The 18,600-nt window shown below is 41.7% G+C and overlaps 1 protein-coding gene across 4 annotated transcripts in view; it reads right to left on the bottom strand.

Annotated features, from left to right (window-relative positions):
• Nucleotides 1–218: 218 nt before the first annotated feature.
• TPD52L1 (TPD52 like 1) overlaps nt 219–18,600 on the bottom strand; it is a 61,460-nt gene continuing 43,078 nt past the window's right edge. For 3 of the 4 annotated variants that reach the window (XM_069805169.1, XM_069805173.1, XM_069805172.1), the window contains 4 exons: nt 12,207–12,221; nt 8,317–8,355; nt 5,629–5,689; nt 219–2,013 (listed from right to left, as the gene is read on the bottom strand). In XM_069805169.1, the coding sequence (XP_069661270.1) occupies nt 1,882–2,013; nt 5,629–5,689; nt 8,317–8,355; nt 12,207–12,221 (247 nt within the window). In that variant the 3' untranslated portion in view covers nt 219–1,881. The remainder of the gene's footprint in view (nt 2,014–5,628; nt 5,690–8,316; nt 8,356–12,206; nt 12,222–18,600) is intronic. The other variant, XM_069805171.1, reaches the window with a different exon arrangement.

The following is an 18,600-nucleotide window of genomic DNA, read 5'->3' as shown; positions in this document are numbered from 1 at the left end:
GCTTCTACTGAACTTGGTTCAATTATGTTTCTCCTTTGAATCTCAAAATTTTCAAAACTTGGGCCACAGATTTCCATGGGGAATTTCAGGTCCAGAAGGAACTGAACAGGTTTTAAAAACTGTAGGAATGGCAGGTTATATTCTTGCCATTTACTTTGATCCTCTGCTGTGACATACCAAGGCTTAGAGATGCACAGTAATACCCATCACAAAGTACAAAAGAGTAAGAGAGAAATTTAATAAGAATATCAATAACTTCATTTACACAAACTAAGTTGACCATTAATATCTTCATTTAAATAAATTCACATTTATGCACAAATCCACATAAAACAAGCTAGCAAACTGGCACAGGAAAACTGTACTAAAAAAAGCTAATTAAGTTTGCTTCCATGCTAAAAATCACACTAAAGAGGCATTTGATATAAATGTCCAAAGTTAACTTATGTCCAGTAGAACATTACGAAAGTACTTCCAACTTTGTAAAAACTATAACAAAAGCCACACAGGAAAAAAAATCACTTAAAGCCAAGTTTTCTGACAAGATTTTAAGCAGTCTGTAATGTCAAACTCACTAACGCTGACTCAAAGCTTTGGCTTATGGTCAAAAAATGCATCCATTTTGAAAGTAGCCAGACTGTTTTCCATCTTGTTTATACTTGACTGATAAAAGTTGTGCTCACCTCAGTCTGGTGAACTGAGTAGTGCAACATGCAGACTGACACGTGCTCACTAGACAGCAAGATAGTGTCACAAGTGTGCTGCTCTTTTCTTTGAAAAAATGTTAAAAGGATGCAAGAGAACATGCTGAATCAAAGCTGAGAGATGACTGGCTCCTGGTGATTAAGCAGATATAATGTGGTTGGGGGAATTATGTCTTGGAGTGAAGCACGACAAAATTTGACAGAAGTGAACTACCTACTCATCCTGTGTATTGCAAGATAGCAGGGTTTATGCGAACAGCTCTGAAATGCAGACTGAAGGCATGGGCTCTCTGACCTGTGGCACGTCTGGAGCCAATTGTTGGGTTTGTATTCTTTCACTTAAGGCTGTATCATGCCTGAAGCTCATTAAACATACCGTCTCTTTTTTTGAGGGGAAGTTACGGAGGCAAAAATATTACAGCTTCCTTTTGTAATTAACTTCTACCATTGAGGCTTACCAAACCACAGAGAGCAAGCAATGGAACATATTTTTAAACTGAAGCTTTTCCAGCTACAATGATCATCTTGAATCAGCAGCTGTGATCAGTTCAGTTTCTATATGAATAACTGGGTGTCTCTTCCTGTCCTCCTTAACTCTGCTGACTAATGGGTGGAGGGCAATGCCAGACTGTACCAGTGAAGGAGAAAAACCTTTTTGTGACAATAAGTGATTTTAATTCTGCTAGGAAATAGATTGTGTACAGACACTCCTGAGCAAAGGGCACCTGGTATGGCTGGTAGACAGCTGGTATATGGACTATTGCTGGCAGTAGCAATCTTTGCACAGCTCTAGGTCCATCTGTCTGCCGTGGCACTGAGAGGGCAGTTAGAAACCCAACAGATAGAAAACAGTAAACTAAAAGAAATAAGGAACAGAGACTTGGAGACTGTTGGAGGGAAGGTACGTGAAAATGAAAACTGTTTTGGTCACTTAACATAGAATTTAGAGCATTGTAAGTCATATAAGTGGTTTCTATGATGTACAAAGTACCTGATGATAAAATGGCCCATCCAAAACACACATAGAGGAAACATTTCTCCAGCACAAGGCCAGGGAGGCAATTTTCCAAAGCTGACAAAACCTTGTTGCACAAGTTGGGTGGCGAGGCAGGTCTAAAAATCCCTGGCTGGGCAAGTCTCTGAGGAGAGGTGTGTGAGGCTCGGGAAGGCCGGTGGTCTAACACTGCAGCTCTTCTTCACTCTCAGGGAGGCGGGTGCCAGCAAGAGAGCTCTGAGCGCTAGCATGGGCTGTAGAGCTGAGAACTTCTTCAAAACTGCCCCCAGTGTGGCTTGTCCCACCAACCTTGGTCTGAAAGAAGGCAAACAAAGAGAACAGCAAGTTCCTCTGCTCACACTGTGTAGCAAGTCCCATTTGCATTCCACCCCATGGCCATGGAGGGCTGGGAACTGTTCGAAGCAGGCAGAGAACATGTGGGGTTGGGTTTTTCTTAGAACGAAAGCTATAAAAACGGTCAAATAAAGCAGCCCCTTTCCTCCCCCTATATCTAAACTTTCAGGCTGCAATCATAACATCTGCCAGTGGCATTTTTCATACACTTAAAGGAACCAGTCCCTAAGCAGATCCCAGGCAGGATCCTAAATCCTACCGGTAAACTTAGTGCAGTTCTTTACATGTAGAGTAGCTCCCACTGGTTTCACTGTTTTCTCTGGTTCTACACAGGCTGAGTAAGAGATTGGTATTAAAATGAACTGGTTCATTTGCTGAGTGAAGGGGCCCACTGGCCAGCAATAACACAGCTGCTCTCAAAATACATAAGCCATACTGGGATTTCAGACAGTAGAAGGAACATCATAAGCAAAGAACAAAACCAGCAGCTTCTCTCCCTTTAGGTACTTGTAGCTATCCAGATACTGATATATAAAACTGCCCACAGCACTTTCCTGGGCAGGGGGCAGGGGGAGATATCAAATTGCATTAATGAAACCTATGACAACATGCTCACAGGTCATCTACTTTGAAAATGCTTCAGTTTGCTGTATTTGTAAATATAAGTAAGTATTAAAAATAAAACCCAACAGGACTAGAAATAGTTGAAATAGTTTTCATAACAAAGACAGAGCTTTATCTAAAGATTTGGAAATGGTCAAGACTAAGTGATGAAGAGACAAAGCTGTTTTGACTGGGTTGTCTTGGTAAGACAACGTTCTTCTATGGCTTGACTTGCCAATATGCCCACTCAAAGTTGATTCAAGCCTGAAAATAGGGCAAAATGTTTTACTCCATCCTAGAACAGCAGCAGGACTTGAAGACAAGCCGGCATTTTTTCTAGCCTGTCAGCCACTGAATGCTTAAGGAAGATTATTTTAATTAAATGAATTTGTGTCCTAAGTTTCCAAAGGGTTAATCCTATGTAATCCTTTGTTTCATCAGCTAGCACAGGAGCTTGCCTAGCTTGAGAGTTCAATAAAATAAGGTAGCAGTAGGCTTGATGATAGTTGCTCTGACAGTTTGAGTCACAGTTATTAGAAGTTCCCATCTGGAGAGGTATCTGTATCCAGTCTAGTGGGCTGTGCTCACCTTCAGAAAGTTATCGGTCCATCACTCATTTTTGCCAACCGCAATATAAAATACATATATTGTTAAAAGTTGGTAGGCCCAAACTTGCAGTGAAAAAGCAGCCACTGCCTAGTAAAGAAATGAAAGAAAGAAAGAGAATACAGACAAAAAATATTTCAGAAAATGTCAGTGGGTGTGCCACTGCAGATGGACAATGAAGGTTTCACGGGATGTGGAAGATGACTTTAGACTCAAGACTTTTTGTTTTGTCTTGCTTAACTAAAGATTCCTTAAAGGATGATGTAAAGGCATCCTGAACACATGATAGGCTAAGAGTTGGCGTGACAAATAGTCTCCTCTAGAAGAACGCCTTTGCTTAATCAGGAAAACAAGATCAGGCTCCTCAAGCAGATCACAGTGAGAAGTGGTCTTCAGAGCTGTGCAGTTTGAATTGACTTTTCCTCTTTCTGAATGGCACACTGAGGTGAAACAGACACCCCACCCCTGATGCAGAAAAGACATCACTCACATTTGTCCTTTAGTCCTCAAAGCAAAGCAAAAGGCTTTAAGGTGTCCCTTTCACAGGCTGGCTGTAAGCGTAGGAGGAATGGATTTGTGGAGTGTAGTCTAGAAGCAAACTTGGGAGCTAGAACTACTACTAAAAGCCCTGAGAGTAGGTTTAGCAACTGAATGACTAAATGGGTACAAAAGGTGCTGCACTTCTCCAGTGTAGTTTCTTCTAACTTGTGAGTAGTGAAAAATGAAGAAAAAAAAAAATTCCATTTCAGGCCTCACGTGTTCCAGTGAGCTACATCCCTTACCTAAATGGGTAGAAGGAACATAAAGAAATAAGCAAGCGATATGCTTGACTGCAACAGACAGGAATTCAGACCTTCCAAGCTGATGCACCCCACTGCATGAACGATTTCTCCTCCAGTGAGGTTGAGTATAAAAAGCATTTGCAGCTAAGGTGAAACGAATGCAAAACAAAGTGCATACAGGCACCGAGCTGAGGCTCTGGAGGTCTGTGTTCTGTTCTGGCTCCTTGGGATGCTTCTAGTCTTCCCTGGGATGCTGCCTCCCACCTGTGAAACAGAGATGATGCTTCCTTCTCTGACACAGTGCAATGGTAATGATGTTAACCCTACAATATTGTGACTTGAAGTTGCCAGAACACCCTACCACTAAATAAACGTGAACGCTCAAAATCTGAAAATGATAGAGCAACTCTGCATTCTTTGATGGACATACTTATTTAGAAACATAAAAATACATCAAGCTCTCTACTGCTTACTTTCCTCAGACACTGACTGGAAAATTTTATGTGCTGTACGATTTCACAGTGGCATGGAGAGGACAGACCTTCCCTGTGCACCTGCTGCTTCAGTTCTAGCTGTAATTTGCATTTTCTGTAAGAAGGAATGTCCTTCTGTCCCAAGCGGAAGGCCATTTTCTTGCCTTTTTAATCCTTGACAAGTTGTAATGCCCTTTGACGTTAATCTAGTATTTTCAGTTCCCTCTAAAATGAGGGTTGTCCACTGACAGACTATACTTGGAATATGTTGGACTCTTTCTATCACAGCAAAGTAAAATGCCTTTTTATGAGCAATCTTGACTTTATCTGATGAATAAGAACCATTAGGAGACAAACCCTCTTGTTCCCCCCCTTGAATGTGCCTTAGCATGCAGCAAAGATTAGCTCACTGCAAATTTGCCATGCTCTGTCCTGCTGAATAAGAGCCTTAACAAGTGCTGTTAGTGATAACCGGTAACTTTGCCATCAGATCTTCCTGTCTCACAGCAAATAGGTCTATACAGTTTTGAAATTTTAAATCCAGACAAAACATTGAAATGAAACACACCTGCATTAAAGAAAGACGAGCTCAGTGCTAAGAGCCACACGGGTAGCATGAATCGCACCCGAGTTACACGACAGCTCCCAGAGCTGAGTAAGGGGCACTTGGCGAGTACATCTCTAAGCTCAGGGATGGAGTTCACTCCGCAGGCACGTGGCTGTGTCTGGCAGGGCACAGCACAAAGCTCATGAGGCCACACTGCTTTCAAAATCTGACCTTGCATCTCCACATGGCTCTGCCTTGCACAGCATCATCAACCATGGCCACACCTTAAGAGATGTCTCTGCTTTCCCTTTTTGTATGGCTGTATTTTCGGCATTTCTGAGACCATTTGTTTACTCTGGCAGACAACAGAAGTAATTTCTTAGGAACGAAGCAGAGAAAGACTATTTCTCTGTATACTGCTTTCATTTTCCATTAGTGCTTTTGCAGTTCCATGAAATTCTTGATGGAACAGCGAATTCAACCCATCTCCTGTACAAATGATAGGGACAACTAAGCTGTTACACTTTAACAAGCACACCCATGTAACTCGGCCTCTAATCTCTACCTTAAGGCTTGTGACAGTGGTCTCAACCTTCTCCTCAAACGATTTGAATGTTGGAGAATTCCTAGGAGAAAAAGAAAGTTGAAGGAAAGAAGAGTCAGTTGCAAACATAATGGGGTAACTCCACAATTTGATCAGTTCTTACCAGGCAACAACATTAGGACAGAACGAAGGCTGGCTGGCAGCACAGGGCTGTGGACTGATAGGGTATGAACAGTCACTTGTGCTCTGTCAGTCAAATCCAATTACAGTAATTGGATGAGTATTTTTTTTAGCTACAAATTTGCAAAAGCAGAACCTGCCTAGTAATTGAAACCAGTGACTGGCCTGCCTGCCCTCCGATTCATTTATCATGTTCTCAGAGGAACAACCAGAGAACACTGGCTGTAGTGCTGCATTTCTACAGTGTTATCCATACGTGGTGTTGCTGTAAAGAAATTAACATTTTTTTCAGCTGATGAGCAAGTTCATAATCTACATAATTAAAAAGATGACAGTTCAATGTCCTGAGGCTAGGATGGAGAAGATTACAACTACATAGGAAGTGGGTCCCAAATGCCTTTGAGGAATCCTGACCCCCCACTCCAGGATTTTGTGACCACAGGTATATCCTGCTGCTTTCAAAGACAAAGACTTTAGGACAACTTATGTTCCATGGGTGCCCCTCTGACAAAGCTAAGCTTTTCTCTGCCTTTCACTCCCCGGAGAACAGAACACAACACTGATTTTGGGAAAACAAACATATCTTAATAGAATTTTTTAAAAAGGCAACAGCTGTGATTTTCCTTCTTAAAGCAAATTACGTATTTGGTTTGCTGGCTTGCCTGACAACCTTGTTCGTTCATTCTTTCTTTTTCTTTCTTCGAAACTTGAAACACAGCTTCTGTCTCATTTTAAATGCATTCAGTTTTTTACATTTCTTCCTGCAAACAGAACATACTGACTACAACTATTATCTGCCACGTAGTATTATGAATATAATGCATATGCTGTTTTAATGTGAGAGTATGGTTCCCCATTGAGATCTGTACTCAAGTTGCCCCTCAGCTGCTTAGATGGATGTCGCTTCTCCCCTTTTTGCAGCAGCCTCCCCACTGCTGATAATCCCTCTCCCATGTAGAGAGGGATTCTACATGCTAGAAACAGGCAAGCTGGAGTGAGTACAAAAGCTTGTCTCCTCCTTCAGCAGTTCAGCCAGCACAAAGGACTTGGGTAAATCTACAGCACGGACCTTCCTCTGGTTCTCTGCTCCTTGCTTGACAACTGAGAGCTCAATTATAGCATACTTTGTGCTTCACTATTAGTGAAGACTCTGCAGCTCAGAAACTGTTGTCCAGCAGTGTTCCTCTTGTATTTTCTTTACCATAAGAAACAAAGCGGGGGCAGGATCTCTCTAAGCTCAGTGCAGTGTAATGAAGCAGTTACTTAATAGTGTTTAGTTCTTCAGCTTTTCTTCACCTGTCTATTGTGGTATATCCAGAAAGAGATTACAGGAACTACTGGCTTTGAAAGCGCAGTGGTAACTACTAACAACATGGCCAACAGAATAGACTAAAAACACTACATCTGTTTGTTCCTACATGAAATAAAACATAACAGTGACCTTTAACCATAATGGAAGGTACCCTAACAGTGGAACAGTGAGGCAGAACCACTTTACCCCAGCAGGTGCCCATGCCTCTGTGTCATCCACGGGGAAAAGCAAACACATGCAGGAGCCTGCACTTCATTTTGCAAAGCGATGAAGCCAATGGCTGCTAAAACTTTAGTTTTGCAGTTCATCGTCTTTGCACATCCTTGGAACTTACCAGGAGCATGATCACGGCCTCTATTTCTGCAAATACATTTACATCACATCCCTCATCAGACTAAGTTAAACTGACCCTAATTTAAGGAAAGGGCAAACAGAAGCCAGTTGGAAAAATAATACAGATTTACTTTTGGTTTCTGTTAAATAGGTGACAAACTTTTCATAGGGCAAGGGTCAAAATGAGAGAGAAACTGAGTTTTATGACTGACATTTGCCCCGTAGGTCACACTGGTGAATGCCTGCCTTAAACTATCCACTTGCTGAAGCTGAATGACTTAGCATCTATCATACAGTTAGGAGATTTGTTTTTCCCACATGCTTGGCAGGGAGTGGGGATATTCATGTATTTAGAGGCTAAGGGGGTAAAAAGAAAGCTGAATCCTAATTTTATTGAAAACAGGCAGAGCTTTACTTGAACAGACATCAATATTTGGCTGCAGTCAAGTAAAGCATGATTATAACCATTAAAATATGAAAGCACTTATATAAAATCTCTCCATCGGAGCACGATCCAAAGCCTGCTGGAGTGGAAAGCATCTCTGACATTAATGGGCTTTGGATGATGTTCTAGAGACAGCAAAACAAGTGAATTTCAGATTCAGTAATACAAAGCTGGTAACAATCAACCACCCAAATACATCTCAGAACTGCTTCATTTACTCAAAGGCTTGTACAAGAGATTAAACAGTTAATACAATTAAAAGGAAAAAAACCACAGATGGCCTCTCCTGCAGCCCTTATCTACATGAATAACCTTAATTGATTGAAGTGGGACTATTCATCCAACTGAAAACTGCAGGATCAGGATCAAAGTGTGCAAATCCCCCCTCATTATACTGTTGAACATCATCATAGCAAACAGAATATGGGTAGCATATTACCTCATCGCAGGCATGCTTATGGAATGGCGAATAGAGTAACTGTGGGATGAAAGCAAAAGATAAGGTAAAAAAGCTGTAAAATCCAGTTTGCAACATGATTATAACATATCAGTTTTATTTTTTTAACTTAACTTTCAAAATATATATATACCTATTTTCAAGAGTGCTGGTACTCTTCCTCTCCTGATGGCAACAGCTTGTCAAACTCACCTGTGAATTCCAGCTCACTTTCAGCACTGAAGACCTTAGCACCACATTCTCATGTCAACTGATCAGCCACTTAATAGGGCTCAAAAGAACGATGCAGAACAGTTCCTGGCAATATCCATTTAAATGATGCAGACCCCTGCTATCTACAGAGACACGCGACATGTGACAGGATCAGAGAGCCACCTCTGTGTTCTGCAGTGACAGACGACCAGCTCTGTGTTGGGTGAGTACAGAACGCCTCGGGTTTGTGAACATAAACAGAGCTGGTTCAAGGCAGTAGGTAAGCAGGCAATTACCTTTGTTGCATGTACAACGTACACAGCTCAAATAGCCGGCTCCCAATTTGTAAAGGCTCCTGCATAACAGGCTCCCTGAACAAGAGGTTTGTGGAACCAGAGAGGCAGCTCTCTCAGCTGCAGCAGTTGCTGTCCCCATCCCTTTAGGACATTCCACCTCTCCCTTCACACCTCAGCATTACCAAGGGTAGAAAGCTGTTTTCCACAGCTCTCCTCCAGCTCTCCTTGCAACATTTCCCTCCTCAGACTCCCCAGCCGCAAGAGCATCGGAAGGTTGGCAAGTGGAGGACTGAGCCTCTCCATCACTCAAAGATCCCCAACTCATCTTGCACACCTTTAACCCTGCAGACGGACACCCACTCTTAACCGCTTGACTTACATTCTCCCACCTGAGCCACCAAAGCCAACTCTGCCATCATAGCAGCACCTGTTCCCTGCTGCTGGGAAGCATCAGGCTTGTTCTGAATATGAATCTTTATTTGAAGTGTAAGAACTGTCCATAAGTACATTTAGATCTGAACACTGTAAGTAAACTGTGCACTGCAAGGGTATGTATTGTTTCAAAAATTCACGCATGGCTACTTTCAGTGTTGACTGACAGCTGCAGCCTGGTCTGACGGAGAACAGTGAGAGCTTTACTTCAAGGGACACCAACATTTGGCTGCAATCAAGCAAAGTATGATTATAGCATTAAAAAAAAATGAAAGCTTTCATATAAACAGCACATGTGTTTGTTCTAAACTATACAAATTCAGGGCAGCACTGTGTCCGTACACACACAAAATCAGAAATGGGGGCGGGGGGAAGAAAGAGCTATTTGGCAAGCAGGTGGGACAGAGATCTTACACGAACTGTTTGCTGTTGTGCATATTTTTAAGGGTTCTGCTAAGCTCAGACAGACAAAAACTGACAGCAGACAATGCAAATGTTTCATGTTCAATTTTTCACATCATTTTTAAGACTTACGAAAGATTAGCCCAAACATTTCACAAGTGCAGCAAATCTTTAACAATCCTAGTTAAATTAAACAAGCATGCTTGCCATTTTAGTCTTGTAACACATGACAAATAGGCAAAAATAAGAGTTTGGAAGTATTTCAGCATCAACTGCTCCTCTTCTAATAGCAAAACATTCCAAATATGAAGGTTTAAGTAAGAAGATTACATTGTGCCAAATTAAATTCACACAGCTGAGGGATGGCATGTGACAGACAATCTGAATACTAGTGTATATTTTATTGAGTTCATCTTTTAATTTCTCTAAAGAGGTAAGGATGCAAGTTATACGAACAGTCACAACATCTTCTTTTACTAGAAGCCTAAAACATTAAGCTTTTTTATAGATATACATGCCTGTGATGGTGATCAGTGCACAGGCAGAGAACAGAGATCCTTCGTGACAAACATCGCTAAATATTACATTTTGGTGTCATGTCAGAGTGAGATAGGAAGGTCAATCTATGCCCCATTTTGAAGTTTTCTCAGTGAAGTAAGAGTCCATGTTAGGATCACTTAACTGAACAGAAAAATTGTTCTTGAGCTGTCCTGTGCACTGGCAATGCTACGAGGCCAGAGGGACTGCAGGGGATCTGGGCCTGTTCAGCCCCTCTGGTGGGTGAACTGACATAAAGCCAGACAGCTTATAGAATCTTCCAGCATGCATAAAACTGTATTGGGTTTGCGTGGCAAGGTTTTGGTAGTGGGGGGGCCTACAGGGGTGGCTTCTGTGAGAAGATGCCAGAAGCTTCTCCCATGTCCGACAGAGCCAATACCAGCCAGCTCCAAGATGGACCCACCGCTGGCCAAGGCCGAGCCCATCAGCGACGGTGGTAGTGCCTCTGGGAGAAGAGATTTAAGAAAGAAAAAAAGTTGCAGGGCACACAGAAACGGCAGCCGGAGAGAGGAGTGAGAACATGTGAGAGAAACAGCCCCGCAGACCCCCAGGTCAGTGCAGAAGGAGGGGAGGAGGTGCTCCAGGCGCCGGAGCAGAGGTTCCCCTGCAGCCCGTGAGGAAGACCATGGTGAGGCAGGCTGTCCCCCTGCAGCCCAGGGAGGTCCACGGTGGAGCAGATCTCCACCTGCAGCCCAGGGAGGACCCCACACTGGAGCAGGGGGATGCCCGAAGGAGGCTGTGACCCCATGGGAAGCCCGCACTGGAGCAAGCTCCTGGCAGGACCTGTGGCCCCGTGGAGAGAGGAGCCCACGCTGGAGCAGGTTTTCTGGCAGGACTTGTGACCCCGCAGGGGACCCACGCTGGAGCAGTCTGTGCCTGAAGGACTGCAGCCCGGGGGAGGGACCCATGCTGGAGCAGTTCGTGAAGAACTGCAGCCCCTGGGAAGGACTCATGTTGGAGAAGTTCATGGAGGACTGTCTCCCATGGGAGGGAACCCACACTGGAGCAGGGGAAGAGTGTGATGAGTCCTGCCCTGAGGAGGATGAAGCAGCAGAGATAACGTGTGAGGAACTGACCATAAACCCCATTCCCCATCCCCCTCTGCCGCTGGGGGGTGAGGTAGAGAATCTGGGAGTGAAGTTGTGCCTGGGAAGAAGGGAGGGGTGGAGGGAAGGTGTTCTGAGGTTTGGTTTTATTCCTCGTTACCCTACTCTTGTTGATTGGTAATAAATTGAATTAGTTTTCCCCAAGTTGAGTCTGTTTTGCCTGTGACGGTAATTGGTGAGTGATCTCTCCTGTCCTTATCTCGACCCACAAGCCCTTTGTTATATTTTCTCTCCCCTGTCCAGCTGAGGAGGAGAGCGACAGACCAGCTTTGGTGGGCACCTGGTGTCCAGCCAGGGTCAGCCCGCCACAATCATACACTGAAGTGCTTTACAGCCTCAATAAATTCAAGCTCTAAATATAAAGATCCCCTTTAATCATGTTAAGAACTTAGCCTACTATTGGAAATTTCCCCTGGACTCAAGACTTTTAAAGAGTCACTGTGTACGCTTCATGACTAATATACATTTGCTTTCTTGAAGAGGACGTAATTAAATACTTCATACCATCTTTATAAAAATCTGGTGGCTGAACAGAATTTTTCCTGAGTATTTGTTGTTTATGTTCCAACCTCCAACAGAAAAGATAGTTGAGAGAATGAGATTACATATAAATAGCTTTTCCCAAGAGCAACATCTTTTGAATGTGTTCATCATTTGAATTTGAGACTAATTTACTCAAGAGCAAGGTAAACTCACTCTAGCCACTTAGTCCAGTCCTTTCCTCATTATACTCACCGTGCTGTAAAAATGAGGCATTACAGTTTAAAAAGCATATGTTTTTATCATGTATAAAGATGCTGAAAGGAAAGAGGTTACTGCATTACATTCCATAAAATAAATCCTGTCAAATACAGAGGCAGTATTCGAGGAGATTAATGTGTCTTACCCAATTGAATGCGATCTGTGGTGGATGCACAAGGAAAGAAAAGCAAGAGTTAAAAGTATTACGGAAATGTAACAAAAATATACATATATATCTGTAGCATGTCAAGCTGCCTGAGAAAAATAAATCATTTGCATTCAAATCTTGATGCTGGAATTCACACAAGAATGTGGATCAGCTGAGATTCCTTCAAGGCAAAAAATTTCATACACTCCTTCACTATGCAATCACTTATTCTGTGTGCAACAAAGAACAGAAGTTTTGTCTGCTAAACTTTGTGTTCTCTTCATTAGATTAGATTTAAACAATGCTAACTGGTTTCCCTCCCAAAATCCTACCTTAATCTCATTAAGTTCCAGGTGAACTGGAATTGTACATGTATATCAGCAGCAGTCTTTTTTTCGCTCTGGATTTCTTAATCATCCCTCAGTTGAGAAGTATGGAAGAAATAAAGGGCTTTTAATTCATAAAATGACATTTTCTAACATACTTCTTCCTTGTTGAAAACAATACTTGAAACACTTTGACACTGTTTTCCAGCTCACAAGAAACTTAATTAAGGCAGCAGAACTGGGAGAGGCACACTGATATACAATATACAAAGGATGTCATTAAGGTTCGAAAGTCGACAAATGATGAGGCAGACAGCCTCTCCTTCATCTGTGTGTTATTGATGTAGTCTTTAATTACAGACCACTTCAAGGGAACACCTGCCTCATGCAGTGAGCCAGATAGATGGTGCACACTTAATTAACATCTCTTCAATACTTATTTTTCACGTCCTTTTTCAATGCGTGGTGTGATGCATTACTTACTGCACAATATTCATACCTTGCTCTGAAAAAAAGCATTGATTTCTTCAGGGTTATTTACAGGGCTCATCATCATGTATATTGATGCTTCTCAAACATTCATGGATTTATCTTCACAACACATTTCTGCTTAGACCAGCTTAAGTAATACAGTTGCCATAGGTAGCCTCCTTTTTTACTACCTGCTGACTCCCAGTAACAGCCACCCCCTTCTCTGTGCTAATACAGATACTTGTACAGCCATACAATAAGGAAATCTGTGTTACTGCAGAGCTCCAAAAACCAGCACAAACGAAGGGGTGAATGTCAGTAGAAATGAGAGAAAACAACTGCTTCACCCATCAGCAAAAGAAATGCTTACGAAATTACGTCCTGAAGCAAGACAGTATTACTATTTCCTTTATAGGGGGTATCAGAGACACAGAGGTTTAAGAATGGTAGTTACGGGTATGACAGCTACAATATTACAAGGAATTCAGCTCCCAATGAGTTCAGGAACAGTTTTAAGTGCCCAGAACATCTCTAGATCACGGAAATCCTGGAAATGCACAGCAAAAGGCTGTACAAAAAATTTCACCACTACCCCAACAGAAAACCCCAAAAGGCACAACAGTAAAGGCACAGCAAAAATCAACTCCCACAGCACTAAAGCAGATTAATTACACCTGAGCCATCTCCAACAGATATTGGCCTAACCTGCTTCTAAAAACTTTCAATGAGGGAGATTTCACAGAAATAACCTGTGCCCCTGTTCAGCTGCATTTGTGAGCCATTAGCCTAGCACTTGCTAGGCCCTTATCTGCAAAGCTGGCTGGTCAGCGCTCCCCATTTCTGCTTTTGATATTTTTCCCATCTGTCAATAAAGCACCTTACACTTTCCTACACTGAATTTTATTTTATCATTTTAAATAATTTTGAATTCTGATCCTGGTGTCTGAAGTGCTTGCGTTCCCTCCCACTGCAGTCATCTGGTGATTTTAAGTGCACACATGATGTCATCATCTAAACCAGTCATGAAAATGCTGAAGAGTAACAGACTCGGGACAGATGCCTGCAAAATCCCACATTATGGTGAGCTACTAAGACCTACTCTTTGAATATAATTGTCCTATGCCCTCTTCCTGCTAAAGCACTAACACCTAAACTGTATTTCCCTAGTTCCGTGAAAACAGTATAGGCAGCCTTATCAAAGTCAAGCTCTATCACATCTCCTGCCTCCCCTCCGTCCTCTATGACAGGTGCTGTCACAGTTCAAGATAACTGTTCTTGACAAACCCTTTTATGTTTTTGCCATCGTGCTATCTTCTAGACACGTAGAAAGTAACAGGTTAATGCCTTCCCCCAGAATCTGCTTTGTATTTCCCAGAACTTCCCTCGGCCCTTTCCAGAGGGATGAACTTTGCCTTCCTCCACCCCTCTGGGACCTCCTATGCCTTCTGTGCTGATTCCTGTCATCTCTGAGGGGCACATTCAACAGCCACAGTCATGCCCCCAAGCTCTCCCTCTCTGCAGTCTTTGGTCTTTCCATACGTGCCTTCCAACTCCTGGCAGGAATGAGGCATTATATTAACTTCATTCATCTTGAGAGCTGGCTCATCCCAGGCACTCAATTTGAAAGGGGTCTGTGTGATCATGTCATTAAAGAAAATGTATGAGACAGTTGAAGGACGTATAAGCAGTGTAACTGCTGATATCCTGATTTGCATGCATGCCTTTGTCAGCTTAATCTTTAAATGCATTTACTTGTGCAGTAGTAATGTATGTGGTAGTGTGCCTGTTGTAGTGTAGTGTCCATAGTTTCCTTTTTTTTTTTAAAGCAAACAAAAAAATCAGAAACTCTCCCACTTGGTATCACAACTTATTACTAAAAAGGCCATCAACAGGGCTGAAACTCTTAGATCCACACAGACAGCTGCAGAGCAGTCCAGCAGTATTGCATAAAAAGATCCAAACTTTATCACTATGCAAAGAAGCAAGGGATAAAGACCCTCAACTCCATATCACATCTGTGCTCTACGTGGCAAGAGCCATGTTGAAATGTCAGAGTGTAACCTCTATTTTTGAGCCCCTGCTATTGCCCTGTGAGTGACTTGGGACTCTCCTCTTCCCCTTTGCCTTTCTTCTCCATGTCAGAAAATGTTAAAGGAGACAATATGAGCTGGGAGTGGAGGGGAAACAAAAAATCCTGATGGCATATCATTAATCACAAGAGCTATTCACGAAGAATCTATTATCTTAACTATATTACTAGTGCCTGATGTGTATCCCAAAGCAAAGGTGTGTGTATACTGGTTTTATATGCATTTCTTGCATTCCTAGTAACACGATAATATTAAATAGAATGCATTACAACTGTAAAGAGACCTTACAAGCACTAATAATTAATACAGCATTTAGAAGATGTAAAATGCTAATGATTATTCATGCGCAAAGTAAGTTAGACAGTTGCAACACTGGGAAGCTGGGGTGGGGATGAAAGAGAAGCACAGCAGCTGCATCAAAAGCACTTCGTCTCAAAAGTGTGGCTTCTCTGTTCTTTGGGACACATGGAATTTTGTCATTTTTCTTTCTTTCTTCTAGATTTTATCTTCTTGAACTCTAACACAGCTAAATAGCACATTCGGGGGAGTCAATCTGGCCCATTTCTGAAATATGACATAATCCAGGGTGAAATAGCTTTCAGGTTATTAATTAAGACTCTGCATCTTCAGAACAGAAACATATTTGTTTCATGTGGTGCTCTGTACAGTTGACATAGCAGGCCACCTGGAAAACAGAATTTTGTTTCACAAAGGCAGCAGGCTTCAATATTTAGAGTCAGGCTGACTACAAACCCTTTCAAAATCACTATCACCACACACAGGGGGTGAAGGCCAAACACACCAGACCGCTGAACATACAGGGAATTATGATGATCATCTGGATTTTAGAAATCAGTTTCAAGTGTCTGTTCTGAATAAAAGCAGAACAGGGATTTGCATCTGGATGCCATTGGTGACTATCAGCCTTAATGCCTAACCAAAAGAATTAAGCTAGAGTCTGATGTGTGTTTAAATCAGCATTATGGGGGGGGGGGGGGGGTGGTGATAATCCGTATACTAGATCACTGAAATAAAATTATTTGGATTAGCAAAAAGCCAAGCAAACAATAAAACAAAGACTGCTTGCCTCCTTACAGCTTACTCCCCCAAACACAGCTGGGATTGGAGTGGGAGAGGGGAAGATTTTTAAAACCAGGTTATTTAAGTGATAAGGTTTACAGTGTGACCCCACACAGAACTGCACTTGCCCAAGCTGAGCCAAGATTTTAGGCCAGGTTTGTTGCTGAGGGAAGCGTACTGACCATTACTCCTGACTGAGGATGTTCAGCAGATGCAGAAGGCCCAAGTCATGCCATGCTTTATGTACGCTACTTGCTGCTTCATCATCAAGTATCAAGAAAACTCTCCTAACTGAGAACTTAACTGAAAACAGTAGGTGTCCACAAAAAATGGCAGTGCTGGTAGTTCGCATCTTCCTGAAAAATTCCCAACCAGGTTCAAGGTAATCATTTCAATCAAAGAAAGCTACTAGAAACAAGCTTCTTGATTAATCAAAATGCTTATGGACTTAGCCTCTGCTTTGAGCCCTTGGCTAAAGGGCTAATGGGATAAATACCACCCATCTGCTTTCCAAGCCCTAGTCAGAAGCATGATCACCATGGGGGTGGGGGTTGATACTGATAGGTAAGACAAAGGAATTTGGTAACAGTGATTAATTAAAGGGAAATATTAAAGAAAAACATGCTAGATTACAATGAAGATGTTTCTGCCTTTGCAGTTAATCTCACACCCTATGCAAAGCACAAGCAACAGGACCTGAGAAGTACTGAACTGCCAGTCATCCTTCTCTCTATGATCAAGAGCCAGTGTTCGAGGTATCAGCACACCAGCTCTTTGGTCGCTGCTGTAGGATCTAAAGCATGGAAGCAGCAACATGACCTGTTCACTGAGCAGTGGGCTTGTCTTTTTTACAGGAGTAAGTGTTAGGAAAGAACAGAAAATGAAATGGAGGATATGTTGGTGCCACATGCAGCACACACATCTCATGCATTTCTCAAAAATACAGAATAGGACTATAAATGCAGAGAAGGCAGGAAGACTAAACAAAGGTAGGAAAAAGGCTTGTGAAAGCAACTCATGCAACTGGAGCCTCAGCCCGGAAAAGAGGGAACTGAAGTGAAATACGATAAAACCACAGGAAATCATGAGTGACATGAAGGACAGCAGAAGGACTACACTCACTGTTCATCGTAATAGAAGAGCCAGAAGGCATCAAAGGAAAGACCAGGGAAACTCAGAATAGGGAATGAATGAACGAACAAATAAACCACACACTTCTTTATATATAACTATCTGTTCATCTGAGGAGACATGAGGTGTTATGAATGCCAAAAGTTCATAGAAGTTAAAATAAATTAAAAAAAAAAAATTCATGAAGAAAAACCCTTCAAAGACTTTTAAATGAAAGCTCAAACCTCTGTTTTAGAAAGTTTTCAGCTCTCAGACTGCTGAATGCTAAAAAAATGTACTAGGAAAATGCAACTGCACGCCTCCTTATTCTTATATCCTTTTATAGGCATATACTGCCTATGGATGTTTAACTGTATCGAGTCAAACCATTCTTAGTTTATGTTCATACCCTGGCTGCAAGTCACTCACTAGAGTTCCATTTTAAACTGCAATGTGGAAAAAGACACTGTAAAGCAGATCATACAGTGATGAAGATTTTCCTTTTTTAGTTTCACCTAGAAAAACAGTAGTACTTCTGTAGAGGGTTTATTAAGCTGTATGTAAAAGGTAGGTATAAAGGAGTGACTCTAAAGATTTCTTAAGATACAGATATAAAAAAAAGTGGAAAAAATAAGTTTTAGCTGCCAAGAACTATGCTTCAGCTATTTGCAGCAAAAAACCCCCAACCATACATATTTGAAATACTGTAAAATAGATTCACACAGATCTTAGGATATGGTTACCTCATACATCACAAAATGAACAAAAAAGTGAGTACATACCAATATCTCTAATAAATGAGACCCTAATTCTGCAGCTTAAACAATATATTGTAGAGTTACCCATGTCCATTTATTTCATCACAAAAAATGAACTCCCTGATATACCTGAGAAGAAGTTCTGTAATCCTGCTACCAAGCTGAAAACTGAAGTGCTGGTTTACAGGGTACGATTTCTTCATTTATGCTCTCATTCTGAGGAACTTTAAGATCAACACTTTCAAAGATACATCAACAATATAAAGCCTGACATTTAAGTTGCATTTAAGCGACCATTTTTCTCCTGACTACAACTCCTGTTACTTTCATCGTATCTTTTTTTATACATACAACTGCAGAACAAAACTTTGCCTTTCTACATCTTGAAAAAGCTGATAAAAAATAACTTGAAATATTTTTTTGATTTATCTTTCTACAAGTAGCTCCAAGGCAGGCTTGTTTTCTTCAGATGATGTTGGTCTCCAGAATTCAAGTATGAATAAAATTGGGTTAATAAAGATCTAACAGCTATTTTTTGTTCCATTTTACTTGTACT

Source organism: Haliaeetus albicilla, chromosome 17 (assembly GCF_947461875.1).
Source record: "Haliaeetus albicilla chromosome 17, bHalAlb1.1, whole genome shotgun sequence".
In the NCBI taxonomy this organism is placed as follows: Eukaryota; Metazoa; Chordata; class Aves; order Accipitriformes; family Accipitridae; genus Haliaeetus; species Haliaeetus albicilla.
The sequence above is the reverse complement of the archived record's forward strand: the minus strand, read 5'-3'. Positions and strand labels throughout refer to the sequence as shown.